Consider the following 14447-nt stretch of genomic DNA (forward strand, 5'->3'; position numbering starts at 1 on the left):
TTAGAGTAAACTAAATGCAGATTCTAAATATTATTTGACTACAGGCACTGTTAAATTAGGTGCTGAGTGATGAAATCTAAAGACTGTTATTTGGACAGCAGGTTGTTTTTAAGAAGGAAAATTGTTTTTTTTTTTTAAAAAAAAGTTCTTAAGCTTGCAGTCCCTGGACTGACAAATACAGCAGCTGTATCAGAGAAACTGATCAACAATGCACACCTTGTGGTATCTTTGGATAAAGGAGTGCTCACATGCTGAGCACTAGAAGCAAATGGAAATCGATGCCAACTCACCTGACCTGTGTATATTCTACAGATTGGAAGTCAATAAATTCCCTTTAGCTGTGATTATCTTCAGCTCTATCACTGAAATACACAACACTCACAGCGCTGCAAGTCATTTTATATTCTCCATAATACTTCAATGAGCCTCCAGAGTGGTTTCTGCCCATTTCCAATTGGTAAACAGTGACATTTCCCCCGCTTTACAACTGCCGTTAAAAATAGTCTCGTTCATTTCATAACTTCCAGAACTTCAGCACAAATGTGTTCTATGCAGCAGAGCAAGCACTGAGAACAAACTGGCTTATGAATAGCTGCAAAGCACCAATAGAAAATCAAAGTAAATCAGTCAAAAAAGAACAATCTGCACCTCTGTGCTTTGAACAGATTACAAAGGAACACAAGCTGGACCCAATACATCCTCTTCAAAAACACTTCCAAGAAGGCAATTACAAACACTATTCTTTTTGCTCATACTTTATTGAATGTAATGAAAATGAAACAAGAAAACAAACATTAAAAAAAAAAAAAAAAAAAAAGATCTGTTCCTCAGAGCTCATCTGAGAGAGTCATTTATGGTGAACAGGAAGGAGATCCTCCAAGCACAAAGGCCAACAGAGACCAAAGTGCCACAATACCAGAGACTCTAAAGGGGAAGAATGATAAAATACTGTTAATTTTGTTCTTGTTCTCTTTTCCAGACTGTGTCAAGCCATAAATGCACCACTGACAAGCACTGCTGTCACTGCCTTTCCAGAGAGACATACTTTGAATCTATAATTCTCTCCTACTACTGAGTTTTCAACTCTTCTGTAGAGAGAAACACAGCCATCCCACACCTGGAGACTCTGCCTCCTCCTCCCAGGCTCAGAGCAGGCATTGCAGCTTATCGAGGTCATCCTCCGTTACCATGGCACATAGTTTTGTGCTATCCATGGGAAAACCTTCCCTAGTTAATAAAGATCAAGATCACTCCTGTTGCCCAGGAGTGAAAGCTCACAAGCACCAACCCACAGTCAGCACAGGAGCCTGCTTCTGAATCCCCTGTTCTCTGGGACACGGCCAGAGAGCAGCACACTGCTCCTGTGACAGGGCCGAAGCACTGAAAGAAAGGCCTTTCCCCCCTCCTCCCCATTCATGTGATTTCCGTAACTCACTTTAACAGGCAGTTCACATGCGGAGAGTGCCTCCAGCGGCGGTAGACAGAGATCTGCAGCTTAGGGTGATCTTTGTAATCGTGCAGAACACGAATGACACTGTAAGGAGAAGAGATGTCATTAACCATGACTTCCAGGCTGCTTATGAAATCTCACACATCAGGGCAGGAATCTCTCTGTGTAAATAGAGTGATACAGGAGAGAGTGGGAGAGAACTTGGGTGAGAGGATTAAGGTACAGAAAGTTAGGATTTTCTGATTACTTACTGCTTAAATCTATTGGAGAGCAAAATGAATTGGTTCTCTGAAAGCCTTCTAATATCAAAGCGACAAAGAGGCTGTAACTCCTGGTAGATCTGCCTTTCATCCAGCCGTGGCCAACCTCGAACACAGACAACCAAGGGAGGGGGGTACCAGCAGGAATCATCTTCCCCAGAAAAATTCTGGAAAATGTGCAATACTGAGACATATCTGCATCCAGCAACACTGCAAAAATGCCACTAACAGAAAACATGCAAAATGCAACACAAAAATAAGACAGTCCTCTGTACAATGCAGCTGACGGCGTGAGGTTATGTTTCTTCTGCCCTAGGATTTTTTCTAAATGTGAATCATAAAAGCAAACTCACAATTATCGTGTAGAAAAATAAAACAGAGAAACAGCAAGCTCTCTGCCAGAGCACAGCAAGTCAGCACAGCATAAAGGGACTAATGCCATCTTACAGCATAACAAGATTAACAAATTCCATAAGGCAGAACTTGAACCCAGTGACATTTTGAAAGGTCATTTGTGCCACCTGCACAGAGACAGCTTCTGCCAAGGTGGGCCCAGGCAAGGGTGGATTGTTCTGCTCTAATGAATGCATTAGCTGAGCTAGGGACCTACATATCCCACCACCTGGTTACAGACCTGCAATTCATACGCACAATGCTTGAGACGCCACCTCGGATGAAATTCACCTTGTTCAAATACTCGGCTAACATGGTGAGATACTGAGAGAAAGAAGAATTGGCCTTCGCTGCATCGCTACATCAGAAAACAAAATGGAACAATGTTTTGTTTCTCCAGCAATGCACTCTCTGAAGCACAGAGTCCTAAATTAGTGAGAAGATGGGTATTTCAAACCTTAGCATCATCTACAGAAGCCAAAAAGCTGCAAGCAGAGGGAATTTGAACAGTAGCTTAACTGAAATCACCAAATAGCACAGATTTCAGAAGTGGAAACTAATGGAAAATGAATTGACCCTTAACCAAGTGAACTGACCCTGAGAGAGCTGATCCAAGGATAAAGGATTCACTGCGCCATTTCCCAACCTCTGAGCAATTTCATGGCCCCCAATTTCATTTTTCTAAATGTCAGCTTTGACATAAAGCTACTACTTTCAGATTTATAAGATAACAATCTAATTAGAACAGTGACATTTTCAATAACGCTCTCTTTTATCCAAAAGGAAGGCCTGACTACAAAACATCAGCCAGGACCAACTCATGACTTGTACTCCATAAGATCCATCTATGTAACAATTCTTAATAAACCCTTAAGTTCCACTCACTCTGTCAATCCGCACAACAGCAAATGAGCTGACTTCAGAAGAACTAGAAAGAGGAACAACGAGGTGGCATTAGAACAAAACTGTAGAAACACAACTAATGGAAATCACTTTAGAAAGTACAAAAATCACTGAAGTGTTAAGTTACTAAGGGCAATGTTATATAAACAAATGCTTCTTACCATTAAATAAACAACAGAGCCACAGAGTGGGGAAGGAATTGTCACATTCGAACAAGAAGTGTTGAAGAAGCATTTTACCTGAACCACAGACAAATGCATCATACGCTGCCTCGTGAGGAGCCTTCTTCTCAGCTGAAGCATCCAACAAAATCAAAAAGAAACAAACACCTCTAGCACACTGTGGAAATTGCTTGGCCACAGAACCTTAATGTCTGTAAGATCCATTCTGCTGTTTATTCCCCCATTGCTCAGCTGTTCCCTCCTCTTAAAGCCCTTACACCCTATGGTGCATCTATGATTCTACCGGGCATTTTAAATTGACCCCAACAAAAAGGCAGCACTTATACTAATGTCTGAAGAGCTTAGTGAGATGAACATAAAGAACAAAATTAACTTTCATGAAGACCTAAACCAAATTGTGTTTAATGCTACCGATGGGAACTGCGTATCAGCAGCTCAATGTAAAGTCAGCAGTCCTAGTCACATTCACTGATGCTGTGCCTGTGGACATCCACAGAGTAAAAAAAAACCCCAACATGGAAGGTGTGCTTAAAAACTGTACCGTATCGCACAGAGTCACTTGCAAGAGCAATCACTGGACACGATGGATCCATGGGATTTAGGTCGCTGCTGAAGACAAATGGACACGTAAGATTTTTGTCCTTCCTCGGTATGTTAGAGACAAAGTTACATGCCTGTTCTCTAGTAAACTGTGGCTCCATTTTAGAACACGCTACTGAACATTTTAGAAGGAACTTTTAAACTAGCCATGAGAAGGGTGAGGTACTTTGCTGAACGTAATCTCCCAGTTTTTCTGAAAACTAACTCCTAAATACTACTTCAGTCTCTTCTTCCATTAAAATCTGCAAAGAAGCATATTTGTTCTAACTGCACACAAAAAAGTGAATTAAACTGAAAACCAATGGACCAGATTAAATTGATACCCACAGAATGGCTGAAATAAAAGAACAAAAAACAAAGGACTTCTGAGAACCTGCAGTCTAAAACAGCTAAAAACAGCTAATAACAACACCCACCACAGAATAATACTTTTTTCATAAGCTCTAATTTTGTGTCTGATTTTTGGGAGTGAGGGTGATGGTTAAGAAGGGAAATTTTGCTTTCCTACCAAGTATTTACAACATACACAAGCAATTTATCCACAGAACAAGTGTAAAAAAGATTAAGTGTAAAAAGATTAAGTATAAAAAAGATTAACACACCATGGCTAAGCTGATGAAATACAGCATCTACTAATGCTCCACTAGATTATTGCACTTAGTTACTGCTTTCAGCTAAGAGAAGCTTTTTCCTGAGAGCGGGTATTTGAACTCAGTGTTTTCACTGAGAACTTAAATTCACTCATTTCATCACATGCCACAAGCAACATCCAGCTGTGCAGCTGTGTATAAGGCTATTTGCAAGCAAACCTTAAGACCAATTACATAAAGATGGAAAGCTATTATAAAGCTACAAAGTCCTGCTTGGTATTCTGGAATACAGGCATCTCTACAACCACGTAACTAGAAGCATAGAGTATCTCGAGTTAGGAGGAGCCCACAAGGAACATTGAGTCCAACCCCTGGCTCCACACAGAACCACACAGAATTCAAATCCTCTGTCTGAGAGCTGTGTCCAACAGCTCCTTGAAACTCCACCACTTGGGCTGTGCCCACTGCCCTGGACAGCCTGTTCCATGCCCACCACCCTGATACTCTGCAGTTACACAGTAGAAACTGCAATACATCTCATGGACTCCAGTCCCATTGTGCCAGATGAAAATTGACTTAAAAAAAAAAATAAATTATTTCACAATTACTTTATAACAAATACGAGCAAAACTTTTCCTCTTAAATTTAGGTAAACAAGAAACAAGCTTGAAAACTTTTGGGAGGAGGAAAATCATGAACAAAATATTTTTCCTACAAAAACAAAGGGACTACAGAAGCTTTATAGCCCATAACTGACCTGCACAAAACCTCATACACCTCCAGTAGATTAGATACTCGAGGAAACTGGTAGTTCTGTAAAACAAATCTAGGTTAGAAAACCACATGAGTTCATTCACTGATCCTGCTGCCTCATTAAATGGGATCTGAAATCAGACCATTTCAAGGCAACACTAAGAACTGGTCACAGCTCTGTGACCATCACATGTTCAGGAAAGGTATCTTCTTTACTGGATGAAAGAGATCTAAGTCTGCATAGAAAGATCTTTCCATCTCACCTTCCAGACGGATTTTGTTACAGTCTTGGTATCTATGAGGACAGGAAACAGGTGGTGAATATTCTTTTTAAATTCCTCATAGCTTTCTGAAAGCAAAGCACATAAATAAAGACATTACAAAAATGAGGAGAAGCCAATGGTATTCCAAACAATTAAGAAAAGGAAGTGTAGTCAGAGAAATGATGCCCTGTTCCAGCAGGGCACAGAAGAGATAGGTGACCAGCACTGTTGCTTGCTCAGCTTTGTGGTGGCTGGGATGGTAAAGTGCCACTGTCTCTCACCCTCTCGTCCCTGCTGCAAGGGCAGCTGCTGGAGGTACAGATCTTGGGGACAGCAGATATGCATAGCATTACCTGGCAGAGGGTTGTAGAACTTGTCATGGAGATGACAGAGGTCCATCAGCATGTTGTGTCCCACCAGAGGCTATTGGAAGAAGAAACAGAACAACAGCCTGTTGAAGCACAGTTTTGCAGAAGGACTCAGACGTAACCAACCTCAGGCCTGCTCAGCAGCTGTAATCCTTTCCTCCCAAAAGTAATTCAGGTTGCATGAGTTATACCAAGACTAGTATTTTCAGGAAATCAGACTTGCGGGTTCCCTGAAGAGGGTATTTTTCAGTAGTACTCTATTTTGAGTGGATTGAAGGAACTATGGGGTACATTCCCATTCAGCTGAGCAGTGGTAGTGATCAGATTTATAGTCCTATTCAGAAGGGGAAGGACATCACCTCCTTATCCCCCATAAAGCCCTCTGAAGATGAAATTTGTTCAATAGTCTGGATACAGAACCCAAGAATTGTCATCTGTAATCACAACAAAGGTCTGAGTGGTCCAAGAAACAGGTCCGTCACATGCTAGAAATCTTAACTTGTTCAAAAGGCAAAAATCTGCTTTCTTAAATAGTGATTCATGCTGTAACAAGGATTCAGCATTGCAGACTCTTGCATTTACTCAAGTAGACAACTGACAACTGAAAGGGATGATCACACTGAATGAGCTGAATCATATAATACAAGCTACTTTATCTTTTATCACGCTTTTACATCCAGAGCAGCAAGTTAAATAAAGGATTAAAAAAAAAATAAATGAGTAGCGATAGGTCGTTTTACCTTTTTAGCTTTAACAATTATCTGGAAAAGGTTGGTAAAGCCCCGGGCAGATGTGAGAATGAGCTCTTTCTGACAGGAGTCATGAGAAGAGCTTTCCAGAAGGCGACGATGCTGCGGAGTCACTTTTTTCACCATTAACTGAAAAAAAAAAAAAACAGCGGATATCAGCCTCCCATGTTACCTGTGTGTACTGAATGCTGAGGACTCAAGATCCACTTCTAGGCTATGAAAAATGGAATAAAAAAGATGAGAGAACGCGCATCACTGAGACCCAGAACAGCCAGGCTCACTTCTCTTCCCTTTTGAGGTCAGTGCTCCAGTAATACCAGACCTCTTCTAATGGTGCCTTATTAATGCTTTTCTTTTTAAGAGGATGGCTCCTATCACAGATAGTTTGGACCACAAATAAACATAATTAACTTCATGCCAATACTATAAGTTTATCGAACTGAAAAACAAAAAAAAGCATTGCACAAACTGAATCTTCAAAGGCTGTGCTTCAGGTGAGCAGGCTGGGTAAGCCTGTCACTCTGCTAACAATGGCTACCAAGCCAAAACAACTAAAGCAAAGAAAAAAACATAAGAACAACAACAAAAAAAACCCACCATAGTCCATTTCTAAGCAACTGACTGTTACCACTATTGTGCCATGTTCTAAAATGTCTGCAGCCATTGGTTTAATTCAGAAAATACTGCATCAAATGGAAAATACCGGTGTAGAGATAGGCACATCCCACTACAGCAAGATACATAAAAGTGAAAGTCTTCAAAGCAGCTATACAGCAAAAAATGGCAAAGATAAAACACAAAAGGCTGAAAACTGCTATTTCATGCAAAGGTATTAAAGGAGAGATTTTTCAAAGGCAGCAGGAGAGTTTCTGCAGAAGTGCCCCAAGGACAAGTATTTCTCACTCAAGGTATTGTGTGGTTACAGGGGAAACAGAAATCAAAGTTATTCAATTTTGTGAGATCCCAAGAAAAGGGATTCAGAATTGACACTTCCCTTTGTCACCATCCTCTCGTCTTGGACTCATTGTTAAAAGGCAACATTTTAGAATCTCTCTCTGAGGGAATGTCAGTCCTACCTACCTAGGTAGAAACTCTCTTACAGCTCACCTCATTGTCTCCGAGAGGCTGTGTCCAAATGTTTGGGAGAGCTTGTCGCAGAACCAGTTGAACGTCAAGCATCTGAGAATCTAAGACAGAAATGAAGTAGTAAAAACTTTAGAGGTGCAAATAATTCTGTTTAGCAAAACATTTTTTTCTAGACAGAAGAACTAACCAGATGGTTCTGCTCCAGGGTACAAAATACAGTCCTGAATGATACGATCTTAATACATTCCTGCACACGTGGTGACAGCAAAAAAAAAAAGTCACATGGGGAATTTCAGTCAAATAAGCTTTTGGGAGAACACAGAGTAAAGGAAAAGACCAACTGAAAATGAGTGGAGAGAGAAAGGCAGTCATGAGAGCTCTGGAAAAAAAAACAAGCCTACTGCAGACAAATCCAAAGCTTTCCTGTTTCAGAGCAACTATGAATTCTCTAGCTGCGACTCTGAAGCAAACAATGGAAACCACTGACTGCAAAGCAAGCTCTTCTGATCCAAGCACCCAGACATCCATCTCTGCCACACGAAAACCCAATGCCACAACAACACAGAAAAGCAGAGCTCAGACAAGAATGGAGACATTATAGATAGAGAGAGGAAACAACAAGCAGCCCCAGATGTTCAGAGCTGACGAAGCCACTCAGAGCCCACAGGAAGGCACCCTGCTTCATACCACTCAGATCCTGCAGAATCATTGTGTCCCCTTCCTTGGCTGCTGCTATCCAACAAGTCACTTCATCAATAGCCTTCTTCACCACGTTCATGTTCAGAGCACTAGAGCAGGATCAGGGATGAAGAAGGAGTGGGGGAAATTGTTTTGTCTGTTTCCATAGGTGGAGACTCACACCCTGCTGTGGGAATGCAGAATTTCCCAATTATCCAGCCAAATCCATTTTGTATCCTATGATCTTTTCCACCTAAGTATCAGGAAGCACTTCTTGACTGTGCAAGTGAAGAAACACTGGAATAGGTTGCCACAGAGGCTGTGTAAGGTTTTTCAAGCTCTCCCTCCTTCTTTGGAGATCTTCAAAAGTCACCTGGACATGGTCCTGAGCAAGTAGCTCTTGGTGTCCCTGCCTGAGCAGGGGTTGGAGCAGATTATTTCCAGAGGTCCCTGCTAGCCTCAGCCATTCTGTAATCTCAGTCCTTCTCAGGACAAACCACAGCATGTGAAAAAGTTGGCAGCAAGGCATTCAGATCAACAGGTTTTACTTATTTTACAAAACATGATTTGAGAAAAGATAGCTGTCAGCAATGACATTATGGGAGCCATCTCTCTGAATAACACTCACCTACAGACTTTCCAACTACCCTCTAAGAGACGCTGGCTAAGGATCTTCTCCTGTAACTCATTCATGTACGGGATTCCATCTTTCAGGAACTGAGGGAGAAAAAATGCCAGGCTGATTATTCTCCCCTGGACTTTCTTGCACCAGATAAGAGAACAGCATGGCCAGGTTCAAACCTGGCATGTATTAGAGAGATGAGGGTGTGTCTCGTTTTAAAAACAGCCTCTTTGAAAACACCAACTGATAGTAATTCAAGATACAAGTTTACATAATGGAAGACACATGTTTTTGCTGTGCTTTCACCTTTCCTTTAAGGAGATAATTCATGTGTCAAGATAAAAATCACACCATGCTACCTGCTTAGAATTGCTGAACAGTGCTCTTATGTAACAAAATAGCCTTAGTTTCATGGGAAATCTGGCAGTAGAAAAGATGCAGGTACACTGAGAGCTTCCCACCTTTATTGCTAAAAAAGACACCCACTGGAGTCTCTTTACTGACTTGTATGCTCACTAGAGATGCCTCTTGCTCTTCAGAGATGGGGAAATGTGCCTTAGGCTGACAAAGACGTGGTTACTGACTCGAAGGCACTTCAGAAAACCACTGTTCCTTCTCCCCATTGATAATAAACCACACAATGTATTCATGTGTTAGCAAACAGCTTTTTACCCCGAGCATGTGGACATTAATACTAAATTCTCCTGTAATTGCACAGACTTCCTCTGTTCTAGATTCCTAGCACACAGACTACCTACCTTATTATAGTCAAAGCCATAGTGAGACAAGAATTGAATGCTAGATGCGGAGAGGGTGAGTTCAGCATCCATAACTCCCAAAGTTGAGGGAAAGAGAAAGAAATTGTACGAATGCACCACATACCTACAACGAAAAGGAAAGCTCCACTAGAAGATAACAACAAGAAATTACATAACCCTTCCCAAGAGACTTCTGCATAGCAGTACAACCATGCTGCCTTCATTTCAAGAGGTAACTGTGAGGCCATGTGGAAAAGACGCTTTTTACCTACTTGTTTGAATTTTCTTCTAAGAATATTGCTAGCCCTGCAAGAGAGAGAAACGTTAACTGAAATGGTGATGTTGGGCTGATATCTACAAATGCTGTGACAATTAATAATGTGATGCGATGACCCTGAGGAAGCACACCTTTCTCATTCATTAACAACTTTAGACCAGTGAGAAGTACACGGCCCACAAGTTATTTACAGTGTTAAAAAGCTGATTCTATTAAACCTCAGAGAAGATCATGCAACCGACCAAAGCAAACCAACGGCCCAGTGCACAGAACACAAACACAGCAGTCTGCAGGGCTCAGCAGGAGGCTGGAGATGAAGGGGACAAGGGAAGGCTGCTTCCTGCCAGCATGGCACTCACCCAGCTGCGTGATGGTGAAGCGCTGCACGCTACGCCTGACCTTCTGGTACCGCTCAGCTGGGGAGTCAAATAAGCTGATAGACAATAAACAGGGTGGGGAAGGGGATGAGAGTAAGAAGAGCTGCAGCGCTCAGGTTCGCTTCCACAACGCCTGAACAGCAGCTCTCTCCTGCATGTGAAGTCTAACAGCCTTACCTGGGCTGGTTACTTTCTGGGAAAGCTGAATGCAGGCCAGTAAACTCCATGTCCAGGCCTGTTAAAGAATTCCAAAACAACAAATAAAAACACTGGATAAAGGAAGATTCATTTCACCAGCATCTGGGCAAGGACCTCTGCTCAAATCCATGAAGAGCAAGCTCCAAAGAAAAAGGACTGACTGCCACAAAAGCGTGGCTGCATGAGGGCAGCTGCCGCACGGGGAGTCGGCAGCAGAGCACGGTGCTGCTGCGAGCCAGGACTGATACGGTTCACAATATATGAGAGCAGCATCCTCTGCCCTCCTGTCTGCCACGGCGTCTTTACGGAGAACAAGCCGCTGAAGCGCCTCTCAGCCGCTGAAGCGCCTCATTTACACACAGCAGGAGTAAAGTTTCAGAGGCGCAGCACCCCGACCAGGAGCAGGCCCGAACGCGGCGCGGCCGGCAGCGGTCACACAGCGGAGCCCACCGCCGCACCCGAGCGCGCAGCGCTCACCCAGGAAGGCGGCGCGGCCGATGCGGTCCCGCAGGCAGGGCAGGCAGCGCGCGAAGTCCGCCGCCCCCACGTCCATGGCTGCCGCCGGGCAGCGCGCTTCGCGCAGGTGAGGCAGCGCCACGCCACGCCCCGCCCCGCCCCGCCCCGCCCGCTCGGCTGCCGGGCCGGGGCAGGCGCACGCAGGCCGGGTGGCCGCGCAGCTGCGCTCCTTGGCCTGCATGCAGCCGCAATGGGACGCAAGAGGACTAGAAGTAAGGTTAGGGGAACATAAATTTTTCGGTTTTCTTTTTCACGAAGTACTGTTACCGTTCTAAACTTTTTGCTAAATCAGATGTACGGTGACGTCATTCCAGTTTGAGAAGAAAAGTGTTGGAAATTTCATGATCAGGAATTCAACACTTTATTTATTTATAAATATTTTATTAGTAGATGCCATTTTCCACCATGTTCCAACTCCTTCCATTTCCAGTTCCTCGCTGTGGCTGGACCCACACTTAGGAAGCGAGTGCTGTTCCCTGGAAGTTGTCCCAGTGGTCTCCATTTTATTGGTAGATTCTCCATGGCTCTCGCAGAACAACACCACCCTCCGTCATCGCTTTTTCAAATGCCTGGATCTTGTTGGAAAGACAGAGATGTGAACAGAGAGAAAGCAGTCAGCACCCAAACATTACTGTGGACACAGAGCGTGTAGCTTGTCAAGGTTACCCTTTGGACTGTTGCAAATAGAAACACTCAAGCCACATAAGGAAACTAATGGTGCAAGAACATAAATCAGTGTTTAGAAAGGGGGAAGAAAAAAAAAAAGGCAAATCAAGTTTAAGGTACTTGCCGAATCACAACGATATTCCCAAGGAATAACAGCTTTAAAGTTCACAAAGTTGATTCCCGCTTCCAAACAGCGCTGTGCCATAACACGGCCAAGGTTTCTGCAGGCTGTAACACCCTTAGGACTGTACAGGTGTCTCTTTATAGCCCACTCTCGAGTAGAGGCAGATAACACAACATTGCCATTACTGCGCTCCACAAAGGCTTCTACATAATGCTGCGTCCGCTCCAGCCGTAACCTGGGTGAGGGAAAAATGCAACATGCACTATCATGTCTTCCCCACATCTAAAGAGAGAACACACTGATATACGGTAAATGAAGTTATTTGCTTTATGAGATAACACTGAGTGCACTGGAACTATTAATATAATGATTTCTTAATATTGCTTTTATTAACTTGGCATGCTTTATTTCTTACTTTATTTGGACATATAATAGGACTCCTTTTACCAGTTAAAGAGACTCCAAGAGTTCCAAGAGTGACTTTTCAGCAATCACGTGCCTGGCCCTATAGTGCTTCAAACGCATTCACCCCAAAAACAAGCACTGTATATCTAACTGTATGATGCTATACTGCTGTCTATGTGAGGGAACTGCTCCAACTGAAAAGCAACTCTAGGTTTATCATATAGCCTCTTAAAGTCTAGTGCTATACAACTGGGAGCAACTTGTCAGGATTTGCAAGTGGCCAAGGAGCATTGCTAAGCATTAACCCCTAGAGTCTATTAACAGCACAATATTTTCTATTGCTCTATCAGGAAAAAAAATCAGATTTCCAGATATGAATGAACTGTGCATAGTTCTTCTCTCAAAAACAAAACAATCTCATTGATTCCCCAGTTTTCCACAAGGCAAGCAATCAACATTTTCTTACAAAATAAAAAAAACAATCAAGTACCTCAAGTAAGACAGTGATGCATGGTCAGCACAAGACTATCACAATCCTAAGTTAAACTGCAGTTGTTTAATCAATATCACTATCTTAAAGATACGGTACCTTTCATGTGATGATAATCTATTGCTCTCTGAACATAAAAGGTATCTGTCAATTAAGAACAGCTGAAGGGTTAATTCATTCAATAACCCAAAAAGTACATTTTATGGAAATTCTACATAGTATATATATTTTTAATTCTTATTTATTTTGGATCTTCACCTCTCCTAGTGGTCTTCTGACTCACCTATGCCAGAATTCACGCTTTGGCCATGTTGTCTCCCAGCCACGTTCCTTCCTAGCAAGTGCCAGCTGCTCAAGGTTCCGAGGGTTCCTGTTAGTGAACTCTGGGGAAACAACCTCATTCTCCCTTGTGTCTATTTCACTCTCAGATTTCAGGTCAGCTGTAGTTGATGCATAACGGAAACCTTAAAGGAAAGCAGGAAAAAAAGAAAAAAGACAAAAAAAAAGACAGAAGGGAAAAAACAAACATACAAATTTTTTTAAAAAGTTAGGAATTATATATAACACGAGCAGTAGGTCAAATACAAAATAATGGGTTATCAGACCTCAGCCTCTTTCTTCAACTTATGAGATGGAGGGTAAGCTAAAAACTGAAGGTATGTGTAACTTCAACTATGTTTTAAGATGCGTACATATAACACAAATTGGAGAATAATTACAAGATTTCTATAATTAAGTCACTAAGAAATACTGACACAAGGAACCAAGAACTGCACTACCAAATAAGTTAAAGCCCTTTTATCCCACCTACCTGATCATCACCAATCATGCTATCACCTTAGGCCTGCAAACTCGCTCTGCTAGGCTACTTCCAAAACGGCAGCGGAAACCCCTCCAGCGGGCTAAGGCCCCGCTTGCCAGCCCCCGCCCCATCCCATCCCACAGCCGCCGTTACCGGCAGCCGCACCGAGACACCCGACCTGGCAGCACAGGGGTCGCGACGCCTCCTACTGGAGAAGGCCGGTTTGGAGAGTGGCAGAGCAATCGACCTTACCCGCTCCACGCGCCCGGAGCCGGCCAGCCGCCAGCAACGTGCAGCCGCGACTGCCCAGCGCCATGGAGAGCCGGCGCCCGCCACGACCTCAGGCGACAGTCACCTCCCGGGCGCTCAGAGACCCCTGGGCGCCGCCATGTTGGGTGAGGCCGGCACCTCCCTCCGGAAGCCGGGGGGCACTTCCGCCCGAGGGTTGTGTCACGTGGGAGCAGCGGGCGGGCTGCTGCGCGCGGATAGCACGCATTTTCCAGATGGGCAGCGTGAGGGCGGCGCGATAATGGACGTTATCCCGGGAGGTGGAGTGGCTTTGAGTACCGGCCTTTCTCTTTGGCCAGAAAGGAAAGTAGGGCCTGAGGCAATACAAATCTTGGTTTTGCGGCTAGGAGAATAATTAATTCCCTTAAAAAGCGAAGTAACACGTTGTAACACCACAAGCAAAAGTGCGGAAATGCCACGCGACAAAACCGGCGTTAGATCTGGGCCCTTTTCCAGTCACCGTCAGGACAGAGCAGCACGGTACAGCCACAAACAGATCTCCCCAGGTCCTATAAGCTCCGCCCGGACCAGCGAACCCTCCCTCCCAACAGCCAGTCAGCGCGCATGCGCAAAGCAGCCGTGCGCCACCCCAGTTTCTAGAACCTCCTAGAAGCGCTGCCGCCTCTCATTCGGTTCAGTGGCTTTGTTC

The 14447-nt window shown here is 43.7% G+C and overlaps 2 protein-coding genes across 5 annotated transcripts; both read right to left on the reverse strand.

Annotated features, from left to right (window-relative positions):
• Window positions 1-751: 751 nt before the first annotated feature.
• On the reverse strand, window positions 752-11108 carry PNLDC1 (PARN like ribonuclease domain containing exonuclease 1). Of its 4 annotated transcripts, none has more exons than XM_031612551.2 (19): window positions 10985-11108; window positions 10487-10544; window positions 10292-10365; window positions 9928-9961; window positions 9656-9779; window positions 8904-8992; window positions 8285-8385; window positions 7619-7698; window positions 6503-6640; window positions 5748-5817; window positions 5395-5480; window positions 5136-5191; window positions 3730-3794; window positions 3246-3299; window positions 2989-3031; window positions 2362-2461; window positions 1702-1877; window positions 1436-1534; window positions 752-924 (listed from the first exon to the last, which is right to left on the reverse strand). In XM_031612551.2, the coding sequence occupies exons 1-19, from the start codon at window positions 11058-11060 to the stop codon at window positions 852-854; spliced, it is 1596 nt and encodes a 531-aa protein (XP_031468411.2). In that variant the 5' UTR covers window positions 11061-11108; the 3' UTR covers window positions 752-851. The 4 variants fall into 4 exon arrangements, with proteins under 4 accessions (XP_031468411.2, XP_031468426.2, XP_031468418.2 ...); XM_031612566.2 differs by having other exon boundaries at window positions 3730-3797; XM_031612558.2 differs by having other exon boundaries at window positions 2345-2461; window positions 3730-3797.
• A 282-nt stretch (window positions 11109-11390) lies between these two features.
• MRPL18 (mitochondrial ribosomal protein L18) lies at window positions 11391-13945 on the reverse strand. The gene is made up of 4 exons (XM_031612537.2): window positions 13763-13945; window positions 12992-13172; window positions 11814-12048; window positions 11391-11598 (listed from the first exon to the last, which is right to left on the reverse strand). The coding sequence occupies exons 1-4, from the start codon at window positions 13824-13826 to the stop codon at window positions 11527-11529; spliced, it is 552 nt and encodes a 183-aa protein (XP_031468397.1). The 5' UTR covers window positions 13827-13945; the 3' UTR covers window positions 11391-11526.
• Window positions 13946-14447: the final 502 nt, after the last annotated feature.

Source organism: Phasianus colchicus, chromosome 2 (assembly GCF_987193195.1).
Source record: "Phasianus colchicus chromosome 2, bPhaCol1.hap1.1, whole genome shotgun sequence".
Lineage (NCBI taxonomy): Eukaryota > Metazoa > Chordata > Aves > Galliformes > Phasianidae > Phasianus > Phasianus colchicus.

Bases quoted from the DNA above. Each gene is read 5' to 3' on its own strand.
- MRPL18 (XM_031612537.2), bottom strand. From the start codon at position 13,826: ATGGCGCTGGGCAGTCGCGGCTGCACGTTGCTGGCGGCTGGCCGGCTC. The intron at 13,173-13,762 runs GTAAGGTCGATT...CTTTCCTTTAAG, and splicing joins GCTCCGGGCGCGTGGAGCGG to GTTTCCGTTATGCATCAACT. The intron at 11,599-11,813 runs GCAAGTACCTTA...CTTTCCAACAAG, and splicing joins GGGAATATCGTTGTGATTCG to ATCCAGGCATTTGAAAAAGC.
- PNLDC1 (XM_031612566.2), bottom strand. From the start codon at position 11,060: ATGGACGTGGGGGCGGCGGACTTCGCGCGCTGCCTGCCCTGCCTGCGG. The intron at 3,300-3,729 runs GTACAGTTTTTA...TGGATGCTTCAG, and splicing joins AAGTGACTCTGTGCGATACG to CTGAGAAGAAGGCTCCTCAC. The intron at 2,462-2,988 runs GTGAGTGGAACT...TTTCTGATGTAG, and splicing joins CTGTTGTGCGGATTGACAGA to CGATGCAGCGAAGGCCAATT.